Source organism: Psammomys obesus, unplaced genomic scaffold (assembly GCF_907164565.1).
Source record: "Psammomys obesus unplaced genomic scaffold, mPsaObe1.curated_primary_1811, whole genome shotgun sequence".
Lineage (NCBI taxonomy): Eukaryota > Metazoa > Chordata > Mammalia > Rodentia > Muridae > Psammomys > Psammomys obesus.
In genome coordinates, this window is record NW_026591086.1 from 56,173,731 (window position 1) to 56,192,014 (window position 18,284).

At 44.8% G+C, this 18,284-nt stretch overlaps 1 protein-coding gene across 1 annotated transcript in view; it reads right to left on the reverse strand.

Moving 5' to 3' along the window:
- Abcc4 (ATP binding cassette subfamily C member 4) overlaps positions 1–18,284 on the reverse strand; it is a 208,350-nt gene that overhangs the window by 71,304 nt on the left and 118,762 nt on the right. The window contains exon 20 of the mRNA XM_055609807.1: positions 3,871–3,950. Coding sequence (XP_055465782.1) covers positions 3,871–3,950 — 80 coding nt within the window. The remainder of the gene's footprint in view (positions 1–3,870; positions 3,951–18,284) is intronic.

Below are 18,284 nucleotides of genomic sequence, written 5' to 3' on the forward strand. Positions count from 1 at the left end.
CCAGACACCTCTTCTCACCCTGTTCCCCTCATATTCCTCACAGCGCCCAGGGCAGCAATCAGACACAGGCTCTGGCACTGCCTGTGTCCCTGCGCAACAAACACCAGTACTTAATGCTCTGAAACAAAACCCCTTCCATGTCCACACGAACATCAATCTTTGATTGAAGCTTAGTGGACAACATTAGAATTCTAAGTGACCAAGAAATTTGTTCACATTTTAAACAGAATTTCCTTCACTTAGTCATCCCATCGGTGGTGTGACAGATCTCTGTCCCAACCTCTGACTGGCTTCCTCAGAGCGCAGGGACTCCAGGTACAACACCACAAATGAAGGGCCCCATCCTCAGGCCCCATCCCTCAACTCCTCAGGATCATACTCAGCTGGAAACTCAAACTCTGAACTGACCTATAAAACCAACTAAACTGTCATTATCTCTCAGGAAGGGTCTGAAGCACACATGCTCTGCTTTAAACAGTTCACGGGGTAACTGTGATTACATTATTTACTTCAACAGCTATCCGATCTTAATCATGCGCCTATCTTTCATAAGGAAGAAGCATGAGCCTGAATCCTGGTCTCCACTGTCCCTGCTAGTATATGTGCTCACTCCGGCTAAACAATGCTGGTGAACGCTCACTTCCTTGAAGATCAGATCCACAGGCACCATTTCATCTTCACCTCCAACTGAACTCAACTTTTTCAGCCAAGCATCCTGGGAATTTCCCTGTACACAGTAGGAGCTGCCTGGTAATTCAGGATTCGATGAGAGACGTCAAGACCCATGGACCCCTGATGTCAGCAGCAGGTTTGTGATTACATTAAGAACAAAGGCAGTCAGGACATTTGCTACTAAGATCCATTTTGAAAATAGCTAAGAAAACGCTTCAGGGGACTCAATGGACCAGCACAAAGACCTGAGAAAAATCCCACCCCCTCAGTGGTCCACGCAAGGAAGTGTTGACAGGGTCACTAGTGTCCTGACCTAATAGCTAATGCTCAAATTGCTGTGGTTGTTACTATCCTTTTCTTGTGTGTTTGTTTGTACTCAGGACAGAACCATGGTCTTAGGAACGAAAGATCAGGGGAGCTACATTCTCAGTATAATGTTTTAAAATGCAGTAAAACACGGAGCTAGAGTAAACAAAACTGTTTGCAAAGCAAACCACCCTCTGCCAAACTCCCACACACAAGATCAAGGACTGAGCCCGCCATCAGGTGAGCCAAGCCGACTGTCTTTGTAACCTCGCTGCACTTTAATCCCAGAAACTATTTAGAAATGTAAGGAGCAAGCCATGTCGTCCGCCTCAGTTAGCAGAGCTAATAGGCTTCTAATTAATTTCCAGGAGATTGCTGTTATAACTAACAGGTTTTAAACATTTGGTTGATTGGGGAAAATGAATTGAATATAATGTATTTGATTTGGAAAATTAGTTTTCATTCTATGTGCTTACCATAATAGTGTTTATTTTAAGTTTACATGATTCCATTAAGAGTCCCAGAACACCACTGGGTTGTTTTTGTCCTGACAGAGTCCTATTCGACTTAAAAAGAAAAAGAAAAAAAATCAATTTACATTTAGATTTTTGTTGGCCTTTCTTTGAGGGCAGGTTAAATTCATTTTTTTATGGCTTTCATAAAAAGAAAAAAATCTTTTCTGGATCCTAAAGCATCAGGCACCAAATACTTGCAAAGGATCACAGCAGTTCTTCAGTGAGAAGCTCACTCAGCCGTCAGATGCAAATCCTCCAGCAAAGGCTGAGCACAGGCTGAGGAGGCAGCCGCACTGTTTACTGAGTTGCAGCTGATTCTTCCTGACAACCATTTAAACAATGAATGTTGGGAAATGTCCCTCAAAGAATCAGCAACAATGGCAGGGGATCAGTGCTTTTATATTTAGCTAATACTATTTTTAAAAGGAGAAAATATTTCTTCCTGAAAGGCTTATGGGAAGGTTATTAAAGACACCTGCAAACAAAGTGACAACAGATCTGTACCGCCGTTGATAAGTGAGTTGTCCCTTACGTAAAACTCCTTTTGTGGGGGACAGCAGCATCAAGATTCACCTTCTTGGTAGATTCTAGAAATTGGCTGATCGGGACCAGAGTGCCAACAGTGGATAGAGGTGCCAAGACTGAGTGGTGATGAGCAAAGAGCCTGATGTACCTGCTTAGACAGAGTACAGCGAGGCCAGGGTTTTCTCTCCTCACAACGCTGAGAAGGTTTTATATGAAATCTAGAAGCACACACAGAGTAGCATCCCTTCCCACATGACACGCACCACGCGAGGGAGTCTGTTTAGCAAGGCCCACTCTGCTAACCCCAGCGTGCCACCCGCTTTGAAGAAACAGCCCTTTGCAAATTCTTCTAACAGTAATTAATAATCACTGTCAAAACATGCGCGTAAAGTTATCCGCATTCTATGGGGTGGGCGAAAGGGATTCCATAGAGATAGGTTGCTTCCAGAGGATAAAGAGCATAGCTAAATCTGGTAGGAAATGTTTTAAAAATAAGTTCACAGAAGAAAGAGAGTCTGGCATGCTTATCTGTGGTGCAAAGACTTGGCCTGCGAGCCCCAGATGGGTGTCAGGAGGAGATGTCTACAGCTATGAGCCATGCTGTTTGCAGTCAGATAGCCGGGGGCTCCCTTTCTGGGTGACTAACAGGGATTCCAACAATCACCGTAGGCCTGTTGTTGATTTTTTTTTTTTTTTTTTTTTAAACACAGCTAATTTTCCAAATCAAGCGATTATTCAGTTCTTTAGAACAGTGACCCTGGAAGTGACCTGAGCTTGGACCTGAAGAGAGATGAGCATCAAAAAAAGGGGCAGGGTCCAGCAGGACTCAGACATAGCTGGCCACTCCCGGGGATGCCGCCAGTTCCTGCCTGCAACCTGGCTTCCGTGAGAACAGCTGTAAACTGGCAGTTAGGGAGAGTGAGAAAGGTTCAGCCACAGCAGCTGGGATTTTAAAATCTGCACACTTTTGATAGGTGCATTTCTTCTCCAAAGTAAACACTTGGGGGAAAACAAAAGGAAGCAGACAGAATTAGATGACAGAAGAAAGCAGAACAAGACAGGTAAGACCGCAGGAGCAGAGTGAGCAGACGAGAGATGAGGTGACCCAACACGATTCTTTTGGACCCAAGTTCACAGACAAAACAACATGCTAAAAGAAGGCATTTCTGTGGGATTCTTTTATTTTTTTTTAAGACACCTTAAGACAGAGCAATCAGTGTGTGAAAAGAAAAGTTGCCTGGAAAAACAAAGGCAGACAGTTTCTGAGAAGACTTTGATCCTGTCCTCCTATTATTGGCTTAAGCACGCCTGCATTCAGAGCTCTGGATCTGCAGTACCCGCTCTCTATTGTCCTTGCTAACAAAGTATTATTTTCACCTTATTGCTAATCTTTTCTTTGTAAGGAACCACACCTGGTTTTACCCCACCCCCCTCAAAAAGAAAAAAAAAAAAAAAAAACTAAACGGTGCAGTAAATATTTGCCCTTTGTAGCAATACAATGCATAATTTACTTAATCTGGGCTATCTTTCCGTGAGAGGTGATTGTTTCTATATTATGAAATGTGTTCACAGTAAATCCAGTCCACGCCAGATACCTGGGAGGCAGATGGAAAGCCACTTTGCAGCTGCCATGAACCAACCCTGACACGAATGCACAGCCACTCCTCCACACCAAATTACTCACACCCAGGCAGCCTCCGGAGCAGAGCCACGCCCTTCTTCTACAAACACAACCTTTCCTTAAGGTAACATTTCACATCTCCAGCCCCACTGCCTCCCCTGGGCTTGAAAAAGAAAAAGGGAAAAAAAGGTTACTGCTGTGCATTGGAGACCGCGACATTACTTTACATACCTGGATGAAGTCTAAAAACGTCAGGGGAAGCAAGTCATCCATGTGCCCGATGTCTTTGGAGAAACGATTTAAAATTCTCCCTGCAAGGACAGGATATGAGAAATTACACATCTCCCCAGACAGACCCTGAAGAGAACCAACTTGCAACCAAATCAAAACAATATTTTAAATGCATATGTGTTCAATATATTATGCATTCATATGAAATAAGCTGACGTCCGTGACAAAGAGAAAGAATATAGGGTGATACCTAAACAGAAATAAAAATGCCACCAAATGCTGCTGGAGAGAGAATTACCTTGATTTAAAAAAAAATTCATATATATGTACACACACATGCATGCGCACAGCAGACATATTTACACACACTCACCCACACCCCACAGTCACTCACACACGCATACACACACAGACTTACATGCACACAGGGAAATGGGAAAAACTTTTGACAGCGTTGGGTAGGCTCCTTTATTTTCAGGTCTCACCTAGGTCAATCCGAGTGCAAAGAAGGCAGATAAAAACTGACATAACCCAAGAATTCATGGTAGTAGTTTGTCTTTAATTGGAGAATTAATTTCATTGTAAGATCAGTGTCTTGCCCATAGTATGGTTCATTAGACTTCACATCCCAGGAAAGCTCAAATGCTTCCCAGTGAGAGGAAGCACTGGGAGGATGGAGTCCAAGTCTCACTTAGCGCCAGTGTGCAGGATTCAAACCCAGCCCCCAAGTATTACTTGCATTCCTGTGCTTGGGGTGGAAACCCCAGCCCTGGTTCTCCAGAATTTCAGGCCAGATTGCATGCTTGGCACACGTTCTAAAAAGCCCACATCAACAATTCTCTTCATTCTAGTGACTGTTTGTTTCCCTTGCTGTGCAAAACCTTTCAGTTTCACCCAATCCTATCTGCCAATTCTTGTGTTATTTCCTGGACCACTGCTGTTGTTTCTGGCGAGTATGTAGCTGTGCCTGCATGTTGGAGTTTCTCCCCTTTATCAGTTTTGGGTGTGAGATGAAGGTCGTTAGTATGTTTTGCCGTGGTGGTGGTGTTGTTTTGTGCAGGGTTTCTGCTGCCTTCACGCTTTCACATGTGCATACCCACATTTCCAGCAACACCTTTCTCCAGAGCAGTTCTCAACCTGTGCGTCTTGACTCTTGAGGGTTGCACATCAGATAACCTGTACATCAGATATTCGCCTTGCGATGCATAACAGTAGTAAAATTACAGTTATGATGTACTGATAAAATATTCTATGGTTGGGGGTCACCACAACATGAGGAGCTGTATTAAAGGGTCACAGCATTAGTGAAGTTGAGAACGACGGCTCTAAAGGGTATTTGGACAAAGGATTAATATGTAGAATATATAAATAACTCAAAAAACTAGAGACCAAGGAAGCAGACAAGCCAATCACCAGCTGAGCTAGGAAGCGAGGAGACAGTTCTTCCACCAAATCACCTTCCATGCAAGCGTGAGGATGTGAACTCAGACCCTGGGTCCCCAGCACTCAGGAAATAACTGGCTCAGCACTAGGGAGCAGAGACAAGAGAACCAATCGGGTTCAGTGACAAGCCACGCTAGCTGAACTAATTAGCTTCAAGTTCAGTGAATGATGATGAAGACAAACAACAGTGGCCTCTAGTCTCTACACACGTGTGCAATACTTAAATACGCCTGCGCACACAGGTACACACAAGAGAACATGCACACTTGAGTAGTAATAAAGGACCGATATGATAATATAACAGACAGTTCTCAAATGATAAAGTACAAAGGCCAGAAAACATTTCTCAAGAGTTCAAGCTCTCTAGCTGCAGAGGGAATGAAAATGAGAACACACTGAGATTCCATTCAGATGGTCATCGTCAGGAAAAAATACTGGTCAAGGAACCAGGATGCTGGGAGGATAGGAACTTTTTACATTGCTCTTTGGTATTAAGACCCTCATGGCATGTGTGAGGCCCTGTGTCTCATTGCTAAAACATCAAGTTGGGGGTGGGGCGGACTGTTGGAGTTGAAGAGTTTACCTTTGATTGAAAACCTACAACGAGCAGGATGAGTTGGGAGGCAGAAGTGCAGCTGGACCCTGAGTGAGCTGGTCTCTCATGGGCCTGTAGCCAACCATAGGGAAAGTAGAGAAAAGGGAAACAAGGGAATGAACCACCTCCTTGGTGAGATGTGTGCAGCCTCCCCTAAAGCCCCACTGTTTATTTTTCTTGCTGTCTGTCTGTCTCTCTGAATTTCCTTTGCTTTTTCTATTTTTCATTTCTGTTTCTTTTTCTATTTTTCATTTTTGTTTCTGTTTTTCATTTCCTGTTTCTTGAGTATCCGAAGTCTTAACTGCTCAGTTCTTCCTGGGCTTACTCAAGACACATGATTACTTTACAGAGCATTTTAAAGTCAACAAGGCAAGACCAAACATAAGCCTTTGAAACTGATCCATGACTACCCCACCTAGCTTCTAGAACCCTGTCCTAGAGCAGTGTCCAAACACCAGTATGAAAATATGAAAGGCACTGTTGTCTTATCTTGATCTCTCATAATTACCAACATGTCTTAGTTTTTTCATTTAAAATAATCTAATGTGCATCCTAATTATATTACCAATCCTATTAGGTGTTCAAGAACACTGGGGAAGGAAGACAGAGATGCCAGGTATCCCTCCTAGCTGGGTCCCCTCACTCAGATGCTCACCTCTGTCCATTATCCATCTTTCCAGGAAGGGTCTCAATCCCACCCCAGCTCTACTTACCAAGGTCTTAGTCCTTTTCTCCCATGCCAACAAACACAGCTCTGGGAAACTTGCTGCCAACCTGAACTTCTTTCTCTACGGGGCAGGCTCTGGATAACTACAGTTAACTTACTGAAAGTGATCTAAAGTAGAGCCTATGAGGAACTCTAATCCGAAAAGGAGGCAGGCATTGGAGGCACAGGAGAGATGAAAAGGTACATGCGTACCCTGGAATAGTGTCTTCCAACTTGCTCAAGGATCTAACCCCAGGGCGGTTAGCTGGCCCAGCCACCATCAGTCCATCTGCTCTACCAGAGCCAGCTTTTAAGTAACAACGCTCAGCAAATAATCACAAGATTGTGGCAGAAACTATTGAAGTGGATTATGAGATTCTGGCTTTGTAAGAGACAGACGGCACATGTATTTTCTCTTGACCCACAACTAGTACTTTGACGACCAACCAATTCAAAATTGTTTTGAACTGCTGCTACATCTCGCTTACTTACTTGCATGTAGGCCATAACCCAGGGACTTAGGCTTTGTATAGGTGAGTGGGAATGTGGCTCAGTTGGCGGAGTGCTTGCCGAGCATGCACAGAACCTGGGGAGAGCCCCTATCACAGAAACTGGTCCTGTGATACATGCCTACAATCCCAGCTCCAGGCTGGTGGGAGAGACAGGTCATAAATTTAAAGTTATCTTTGGCTACAGAGCAAGTGCAAGGCCAACCAAACTACACAAGACCTTGTATTAAAGCAAAGAGAGAAAAGAAAAGAAAGCCATACCCAAAGTCCATGCATGAAGGCAGGTTTCTTAAACTGCTTCACGAGAGACGATTTTGTTTTGCTTTCTGGTATCCCCTAGGGTCTGCAGATATTTTCAGAACACACCACGGCCAAATCTGTTGGGCATCAGTCTGCTTTCCACATCCATTACTTTCAAATTCACATTCACATGTGTACTGCATGTTCACAGGGCTATGGTTCACCTGTGGCAACTGGGGCTCAAGATCAATTAGCTTACCAAGTACCGTCAAACCCACCCATTTCTTTTTAAAGGTGGGAAATCTGTATCAGCAATCTTATTTAAACACATACACACACCAAATCTATAAAATAAATACAGGAAAAGTGCTCTCACTGACAGGACACCAAGCCATGGAATCTGTGTCATGGCCACCATCCTAGATGATATCCAGGGGGACAAAACTTAAAGGCTTAATTCTAGCTGCTGAGATGTAAATGATACTTCCTGGCCTTCTACCAATAAGCAATAAAACCAGAAAGTTATCACAAGATCCTATAGTAGATTCTATATGAATGTATTCTCTCTCACACTTGCAAAAGCCAACATAAAAAGCATTTTGAGACTGTAGTTGACCACTTGTAACTGAACACTTTGGAAAATAAATGTGAAGACAAGAAGAAAGCACTGTTACATGAATGAAGACACTATTGACAGCAGTACACAGACACACAGACACAGACACAGACACACACAGACACACACACCAGGCATTGTGACAACACAGACTGTAATACAGAGGGACCATGACCAGAGAGGGTGAGATACAAAAGTTAGGCTGGGTTAGCCTAGCACAGTTTCCCAAAGGAAAGAAGACTTGAGAATTAGAAAGAAGCACAGGACAGGGTGGTAGGAAGTGCAGAATCTGGGCTGAGGAAAAGACATCCTTCTGGACTAAGATATAGGAAAGGTCAAAGGCAGACCAAATATTTGCCTGGATGACAAAAAATGAATGACCTATGGTATATCAAGACAGACACAGTCCTGAGAATAGAGCAGAAATGGGGTGGGGGAGAAATGAAGCACTGAGAGGTCTTCACTAAAAATTCCCTGCAGTAGAGAAGAGGTATCAGGTGAGTCTTTCCATGCCACATCTGTAAGGAGAAAGTATGGCAAGGGCTGGGAGGGAGCAGCTGGAAGAAGAGGACATTCTGCACCTACACGCCAGCCTGAGACACATAGGGTAGGTTCCTCAGAAAGTGGACCAAGAGATGAATCCCACCTTTGACCCCGGGATGGAGCCTCGGACACTCCACCGTGCACCCCAGCATGCAGAATTGACTCAACACTCTTGTGGTCTCTTGGGTTCACTCAGACTTCGTTTCTAAAACACCATCATATTCCAGACATCAAATGTCAGAGCCTGTTAGACAGGACACATATGCCATCTCTGAGCTATGACAGAGATACTGTCCCCATTTAGAGACGAGGCAACTGAGACTGAAAATTTTAATTCAAGGAAATTAACTTCAGGTTGCTAAGTCACCAAGCTGGCCTCATATCACACCCAGTATTATGGGGATTCAGAAGGTGTGTTCTTGTCAACACGTCTTTGACATGATGCTGCTTTACAGAACACTTCTGCAAGCTCTATTAAATACCTGCTAGGAAGAAGGAGCCAGCAAAGCGTCAGGCTGGGCAGGCACTATGCCGGCATGAACGGCTATGAACAAACCTGCTGTGGACGCCTCTGCCCCCTCTGATTGACTAATGTGGCTGTGCTGGATGCTAAATACCTTAACTATTGCTCCTGGTCAGAGAGTTTCGGGAAGCCTTTCTTGGCTAACAGCAATTGAAGTAAACCATTTAAACTAATTCCACCTCAAAATTAAATGACCTAAGTCACTGAGAGTAAATAGACTCTACTAACAAGTGAGCAACGAATGCCTGCAGCAGAGGGTCTGGCAAAACGCACCATTCACTAGTTAAGTACAGGCACTTGCAGCCCGCCTGAGCCCAGCCCTGGCTATGCTGCATGGTCCACAGCAAATCCATTTCTTGTGGCCTGACATTGGGAGAGGGTCACTTACCCTGGAGGGAGGCCACACACGTCACAAGTTACCCGGGGAGATCTTGGTGTCGAAGCAACCATCAACTATTCTAAGCATTAAGAAGAAGAAGCAGCAGGAAGATAGAGCAGGCTACTTCTTTATCAATGGAATTCAATGATAAATCTCCAGGAGCATCTGTCACAAGCCCCACATGTGATATAGGAAGAGCAGACTCTTCCCAGATTGGAACTCTGGAACAAGGCAGGCCTGATGGAAAGCTACTGAGCATAGGCCCTGGGAAATGCCCAAACATGATTTGCTATGATGTCAGAGGATTTTCTTAAACTGTGCACCACACCAGGAGCTAAGAAGTTCTGTTGCTAAGAGAACAGGAAGCTGGCAACCCTTTGACCTCTCCTGCTATAGGAATGGACTATTTGCATGTCCAAGTGGAATTTCTTTTTTCTTATCCAGCCTCCCTTAAGTGTCATTCATGGCCAAGTGCTCATGAATTAGTTCAGAAAAATGAGTACTAAGGGGACAGAAACAAAGGCCTGAAAATATGCAGCAGCCTCAAGAATGGGAAGGTGCACAGACTGCAGCAGCTACAGAAAGCACTTGTGGAAACAAAGAATATTCCGCTTCCACAAAGGCCAGCGTCCAACTCGATGATGAGATTGCCCTCAATGGCGATTGTCATCTGACATGCACTATCAGCTCTTTCCATCTCCAACACTTACACGAGCATTGTACGCAATGCTCAAAAATAGGACAGCAAAGCATTTGGGGTGAGGACATGACAGAGCTTGAAGACAATGGGCCCTCCCACTACCGCCCTATGTAAAACAACTGAAGGTGTGCTGGAAACAGATCAAGCAACACCCAGATCTGATCTTCACTTCTATCTCCAGCTCATCATTTTAATACCTGGGAATTGCCAACAGATGTTACACCAGGCTGGCTAGACCATGTTACCTGCAAGTGTGCACAGCTTTGTTAGGATTTCCAAAAGATGTTTACAAAGAACATCCTTTTCGGCTACTGTATTGCTGTGTAACAATAGGACACAGCACTGGAATTGCTTTAATTTACTTATCATATCAGTTAGGGAAAGTTCTGGCTACATGTTAGTCAAACCATCACCTTGTTCTAACAGAGAACTCTGAACTATTAAAATACAATCCCCCCTCCTCAGTCTCCAGGCCTTTTCCACTCCCACCCATATCCTTCTCCCACCTCAGCATTCCTAGCTGAGTTTCGGAATTCCTGGTTTTTTAAGGCCAGTAGCCCCGTGCTTCTTAACTTCTCCAACAGCACTGGATACTGTTGAGTCCCCTCCTTTGAAAATTCTACCCATGTTTCAGGATGCCATTATTTTTCCTTTCCATCTCTGCCTCTTTCCATTCCTCTACTTCGTCTATTCTCCAGGTTCAAGCATCTCTCTCATGTGATACCGGCCTCACTGCTCCAAACTCCCTGGTCAGGGTGGTCTTCACCCCTCTCACTAGGTCAGTCATTCCAAAACCGGAACTGCCTCCGAGCCCTCCCCGTCTCTCTCTCCCTTTCTTGCCAGCGGGTAGATTTTGCCCCTTGCTGTCACTCTGGGGTAACTGTGAAGTGTTTGGACTGTGGGGAAGGACAGAGTCTCAATGGCTTCTTGCTTCAAGTATTTAACATGGGAAAATGCACAACTTCACACAAATTTCAATGTAAGCTTTACAGACTTACAATGTAAGTTCACAAGTCAAACATTTATTCATTTCAAGTAAAAGCTACATTTGTGATTCCGAGTTTTCAATACACTGGGGACCTTTTGTGAGTTTCCAGCAACAGAAGTTGGCCTTCTTGGTGGCAAGATGTCCTAAAGACTCAGCTGACCTTCCCAGCTTCGAGGCTCGTTATTACATCAAATCACTTAATCAGAACGCAAACTGTTCTTAGATTTCTGCAGAGGTAATTAAATAACAATTCGATGCCAATTAATCACAGTCAAATAAGAGACTGTCAGAGGAGAACTCTATACACACCAGAGACTATTTAATGGTCAAATACTTGGCAAGCTCTTAGTTAAACAATGATTCATTAAACCTCCTTTGCCACACAATGGCTGAGCTAAACTCAACGTGAAAGAATCGAAACTCCTTTGTTCCCCCATAAAAAGACATCAAACCTCTGTGCGTGATATTCTTTTCTCCCTCACTTAGCAGGGCTGCTCAACTGCATGATTCATGATGTGTTCAGCTGCTCCTATGCCCAGGGGCGTCTGCAAGTCCTCCGGGCCAGGAACACTGGCGTGGGGTAACTTTTCTCCTCTTCCCGTCCGTATGCGTGCACAGCTGACTACACCTACCCAGATCTCTGCTCACACTGAGCAAAGCCCAGACTCAGAACCACCTCCTCCCCCCTCTGCCCCCTCCCCCCAAAGAAGCTGCGGCCATCTCCCTCAAAGGAAGTGATTACCCGCTCTACAAACCCACACAACTTGCCAACCCAGCAAAAAACCCATAGCACAATTTTGGCTCCCAATGCCTCCCTTATCAACCAGCTCCTTTAAATTAACGTCCCAATATAACACAGTTCCCTGGGAAAACCCACGGACCCTCTTCAAGTTCAGCTGCTAATTCCTAAAGGCCTCTAAGCTCTGCGCAGGACTCTGCAAGCTCATTTCTTACTGTGGAGAAAATGCCAAGCAGAGGGCCACTGCCTGGCATTGGCAGGGCCTGCCGGTGCCGTAAGCACTGTGTGGCCCCACAGAGGCTATCGTTGGATTAAAACAGGACCTTTGCTCTTCACAGAATGCTTGACTCTGAACGAGAGAGCTCTCTCAGAGATAGCTGAGATGGGTTCCAGGCTGTAATACTGCAGCAGAATCCACCAGGTAGCAGATTTCTCTCTGCACTGTGTTCAGTTGCTGTAGAGAGCAGGAGTCTAACCCTAGCATGCTTAATCACTGGGTGATTACTCGTTTTTAATTATGCAGTGGTAGAGTGTTTGGACATGCAGGAGGCTCTGGGTTCCACCCCTAACCTGGGGATAAATACATTCATTAAATTAAAATTTCAAAAATGAAATAAATAAAAATTGTACTTTTCCTTGAAGAAGAAAGTATATACTAAGAAATTTTTTGGAAATGAAAAATATTTTTGAAATGCCTCAAAATTGCATTCATTAAAGTACATCGAAGCTAACTAGATATGACATTATTTAGATGAAAAAGTTAAGAGTCTCATAGAAAATTTACTTCAACTCCACTCACCCAGAGAACATGGGAAATAAAACCCCCTTTTACTGCCTCTTAAATGCAAAATATTGACATCACATGCCGAGTATAGCAGTAACTGCAGGACATACTGGGTCTGCAGTTTATCATAAACACACCTACAGAAACAGACAAACACACTGTGAGGCAGGCACTGCGGCGTCTCCATACACAGGAAAAAGTGAAGCATTACAGAACCGACTACATGAGCCTGAAAATGTTCTGTGGTTTCTCAGCTGTGAGCCCTTCGTTTTGTTTCATGTTGCCTCAACAGCACCTGCTGTTCGTGGCCCTGAGTGTGTGCCTACTTCTCAGCTAAGCTATGACATAAAATGATTTCAAGGAGGGGAAAAAAGTCACACCGCATCTAACATAAATACCATGGCAAAACAAATTTTCCTGCAAATATAAGCAGTTTTACAGTCTATCAAAGTGGTGCCAAAAGTAGATTTATGCGTATTAAAGTGCTGACGGGAACGGAACATTTCAGCAATAAATACAGTTCGTTGTAACCCAATCGTCAAATCAATAAAGTCATTAAAAATAGACCACATTCTTCAGGGAAATGGGGGGCTGAAGGGGGAGGGAATCCTTGCTGGCAATCGGGGGTGTATCGTCAGACACAGCTGTCGATTAACCGACCCATCCTGCATCCCCTCCACGGCCCTGCCAGGCAGCGTCCTTAGGTCCTTATCTCCCTCCTTGCGCTTTTAGCCATGTAAACTGCCACGCGGCACTTCCTGCTTCCCCACAGGCATCTTATAAATACAAATAAGAAAATTCGCCCTGGGTTTTTCTTCTTGCCTTCTCCTGCTCTGCCCCAGACAGACAGAATATTATCACTATTGTAGCGTCTCCCACGTCGGCCCTGGACTGTTGGGCCAGAATGCTCAGCGATTATAATATCCATTTATCTAAACTGCCAACGTGTAACAAAATTCAGGTGGGGTGCATGCCACCTAAATTAATTTACTACTTGAAAAAGACTTCTTATGCCAATCCTGTCAAAAGAAAGGCAGGAAAGGTGTTGAGAAAATGTGAATAAATCTAAATACAGTTTGCATTTGATCTAAATTTCAAGTGTAGGGCAATAAAAGAGAAGGCACTGGAAGGGAAGGCGACAGGAGGAGGCTAGCATGGAAACGCCCACACCCAGTACAGGATCCTGGGACATCAGTGCTGTTCTGGGGGCTGTAGCTCCATTGCCTCAGGGGTCCCAGCTGTCCCCATCACTGAGGACACCAAGACGTTTCACATCATCTACTGACCAAAGAAAGGATTCTGTACCTCACAGCCAGGAGGAGGGCTACCATCAAAAGCCAGAAACCCCTAAGGGCTGGTGGCCACATGGAGACTAGAGCTTCGCAAGCTGCTAGGGATTAAATGCTGCAGTGACTACAGAAAACAGTAGGGCAGACACGCCAAAAAGGAAGTATGCTGTGGTTATGGGATCCGGCCATTCTGCTTCTGGGTAGATACCCAAAAGAAATAAAGTGGAGATATGGAGATGGTAGAGTCATGGCCACAGCAGCATCAGGCCCCCCGACTGTCTGACGAGATGAACGGATAGAACAAAGCGTACTGTACAGACACAACAGAATATTACTCAGCCTTGAAAAGGAAGGGAACTTGACCATTGCTATGACATGCATGATGCCAGAAGACATTAACCACAAAGAGGAAACCAGTTCAGATTCCATTTACAGGAAGTACCTGACTGTCAAACTCAAAGGGACAAGAAGTGACAAGGGGAGTGCTAGGGGCTGGGCGAGGGGAGTCAGGGTGTCACGGAGCAGAATCAGATCTGAAGATGCCTGTGGATGGAGGCTGCAGAGCATCGCTCACTCACTGCAGTTGAAACTGGGAGACAGTAAATCCTGCTTTGTCTTTTGTTGCAATAATGAAAGAAAAATTCAAACCTTCTATCTCTGCTTCCCCTAGAGCCCCTCCTGCTTGTCACCCTCATCCAGGCTACGCTGACCATTAGTTTTGCCATTAGTTCACTTGTTTCTTTACTTTTGTTTTTAATTATCGAAACTATCTTGACACAGCACAGAGTCACTTAGGAAGAAGGGCCTCAGCTGACAGTGCCTCCATCAGGTGGACTTGTGGCTGTGTCTGTGAGAGACTGTCCCTGCTGAAGATTGATGTGAGAGGACCAGCCCACTGTGGTGGCGCCATCCCTGGGCAGGCGGGCATGTGCTGTGTAAGAAAGCTATGTGAGTGTGAGACAGCAAAGGGGGCAGTAAGCAGCAGCATTCATCCATGGCTTCCTGCTTGAGGTCCAGGCCGGACGTCCTCCCGTGACAGATTGTGACCCATATGTGTAAGCTAAATAAACCATTTTCTTCCTCCCCAAGTTGCCTTTGACCACAGAGTTTATCACAATAGAAAATAAACTATAATAGTACGTTCAACGCAACACATACACTTAACCCCAACATACCAGCACTAAAGGCGAGTTCCAGTCACAGCGGCCCAGGCTACCATCCTGGGCATGGGACTGTGACAGCCCCAGCCAGCAGCCTGGCAAAGTAAAGCTCACTCTCTAAAGGGTACTGGAGACCACAGCCAAGACCAAAGGCCAAGCACAGCACGTAAGCCTCTGCTTGCCCACTGAGGGCACCCAACCCACAGAGGAAAAGGGAGAGATGAAGGAGAAACTGCTCTCTACCTTACTTTGCAAAGCAATAGCAATTTTCCCGTCTCAAAAATACATTACACAATCCATATTCCCGGGCCTGCTTCATGCCCACTTTTCAGTGCCTTGTAAACACTTCCAAGTTAAGATGCAAAATACCAACATAAACAGAGCCCACCCAAGGGTGACGTGGCTAAGTCAACACATTAAAGCCTCCTATTTTCCAACACAATCTCAAGTCAGGGGGGCCCATCAGAACCCAGTAATTACTGGGTCTCCGTAACCAAAGTGCGATTAACGGCCTTTAGGAGGCGCCAACAGTCCTGTCCCTTTGTGATTTGTGTGACCTAAAAACAGAAAGCCAAACAGCCACTGGGACATTGCAGGATTTTATGAAGAGGAAGGAGCATGTAATGGAGAAAGAGGCTGAACTCTGCACATCTGTCTAGGGAGTGGACTTCCGGTGATGAAAAGCAAAGGCAGCCATAAAAGGGGCCACAGGGCAGGGGTGGGGGACAGCTCTAAAATTTAGAGCATATTATGCTAAAAAATGGTACCTAAGAACATGCACCAAGAGCAGTGTGATGCCAAGGTGTGGATTAAATGAGAACAAGGTCCTTGATGCTGGCTGAGCAGGAAAGGATGCCCCAGGTAAGCGTGGGGCCCAGGGAGCAATATGGGGAGGAAAGAAGAGACAGAACTGAACTCAGAGGAATGTCAAGCATTCTTCGAGGGCAGGGCCTCCTTCAGTGTACCAGCAACCAGTCTATTGTGTCTGAGCTTGAGGCCAAAACCAGGTTCCAGTCCTCAGGAGGCTCCCGTCAGCACAGTACAGTGGATAAAGTACGTGGGTAAATGTTTTCTCCTCAAGGCAGAGCTGTCTGCACATCTCAATGGTCAGGAGGTTCAGGCGCAGCCCACTTACTTATCCTGCTGTGAGGACAGCATGGGGTAGGCCAGGTTGCCCTATACCAAAAGTTAAAGGTCAGGGAGGACAGCAGGGGCTGCGGCTGAGCTGGTGGCGTCCCGCCTGGCATGCACAGGCCCCTGGGACAGAGCCGCAGCCCTGCATGGCATATACGCCTCTAAGCCCAGTACCTGGAGGGGCAGAAGGATCAGGAATTATCCTCCGCTGCATTGCAAGCCTGAAGCTTAGGCTACAGGAGGTCCTGTCTCTAGGGGGAAAAAAAAATAATAATGAGTATTATAAATAAAAAAATGTAACTTTCAGATTTAAGTGTCTTTCAGGATCTAATTAAAACTTAGCAATTCTCATATAAAAATTAAGACACAATTCATATTCTGATGAATGTTCTAACCAAAGGACAGTCTGGTGGTAGGCTACTCGCCAGCATGCTGTCCTGATTCCCTCCTTGGCACCCACAAAAATGAATGAATCAATGAATGAATGAATGAATGAATGAATAAATAAATGGATAAATAAATAAATTGATACATAAATGAATGAATGAATGAGCTTAAGGAAAAACCCCTATCAATGTTAGAAAAAAAATATTTTGACAATTACATGCTGGCTTTACACCTTAAGTAATATATTTCAATTATTGTTCATAAACACTAATCATAAATGATTAAAGGAAAATATGCTATAAGAAGAGCCCAAAAATCATTATAGACACAAAATACAGAACTCTTGTTTTTAAATGTCAGCTAGTCTTTGGGCCTGAAACAATTCCAAATGTTCAGGCGGGGAAGCAACATTGAGCTCTATTAAATTCCTGTCTGTGTTCCGACAGAACAAAACCAGAACTTGATAAAATGTCAGCCATGTGTGATTTTCGGTTATAAAGTGGTATAAAATCTTATAGGTGAAAAACGATTTTCATTACTATTTACAGGACGTCTGAAATTGTAAAGGGAGTATCAGATAGCCTCGGTTTGTGCTACCAGCAGCCTTCATAAAGGGTCTTCTCGGCACTGGTGGAGAAAGAAATCCAGGGAAAGTTTGTTTGTCAGGTCACTGCCTAGCAAGGATGGTCGTTGGAGTGAGCCTGTCTTGTGATGATGGCCAAGCATGCAAAGCTGAAGAAGACAGTATCTCACAGCCCCACAGGCTACAGCGAATAGCCTGGGGCAGTTACTCTCCGCACTTTCACCTAAGGGCACACTGCTCTCACAATGGGCAGAAGAAAGAAAACTGTTAAGTCAAACACCCAAGAAGCCAGAAGCTTCCGGGAGAACTCCGGAATGTGGGCCGAGTGCCTACCTCAGAGTCTTTAACAGTGACGTGCTGACTGCCCAGAGGCCTTGTGTTCACATGGGACTCCATCCTGGAGAATCTCCTCCTCAGAACTGGGTTTTATTGCAATGCTGGCTGAGCCTGCCAGGCTCAACGGACATTCCTCTCTGGAGGGTCTTATTCCTTGACAGAGACTAGTCTGCACCATTAACTGACTCCAGTAAGAAGTCTTACTGTTTCCCATATTGATGTATGAAGTATTACATACTCTTAAAATAATGGAGAAAATAAAATCCTTACTTGCAGTGAGCAGCTTAAGGTCCTACACAGCAGAATCAATATTTGAGAAGCTAAAAAAGTAGTTAATTCCTATATTTTAAGGAAGAGATAGCAAGGACATAAATAACATATAGAAAATCAGGTAGGATGGTGCATGCTTTTATCTAGTTCCTGAGAATCTAAGACAGAAAAATCACAAGTTATAGTCCAGCCCAGGCCACACAAGTTCCAGGCACTAGGGACTCCATCAGGAGACTCTGTCTCAAAGTAACAACAACATATCTGTAGAGAGAAGTAATCTACAGATGCCGGAGAGGCTTCAGGCCTCATTGCAAGGTTCTTTACACAGTGACCTCGCTCCAGAGAGGGGAAAATCTGCAAGAAGAGCGGCTCTTTATGGAAAAGTCCTGCCAGGTCCTTCAATTCCCATCCAGAACATCCCACAAAAGAGACGTGGGACAGTGAGAGCTTTCATTCTGCTCTCTTAGCATGAATCATTTTAGGGACGGTC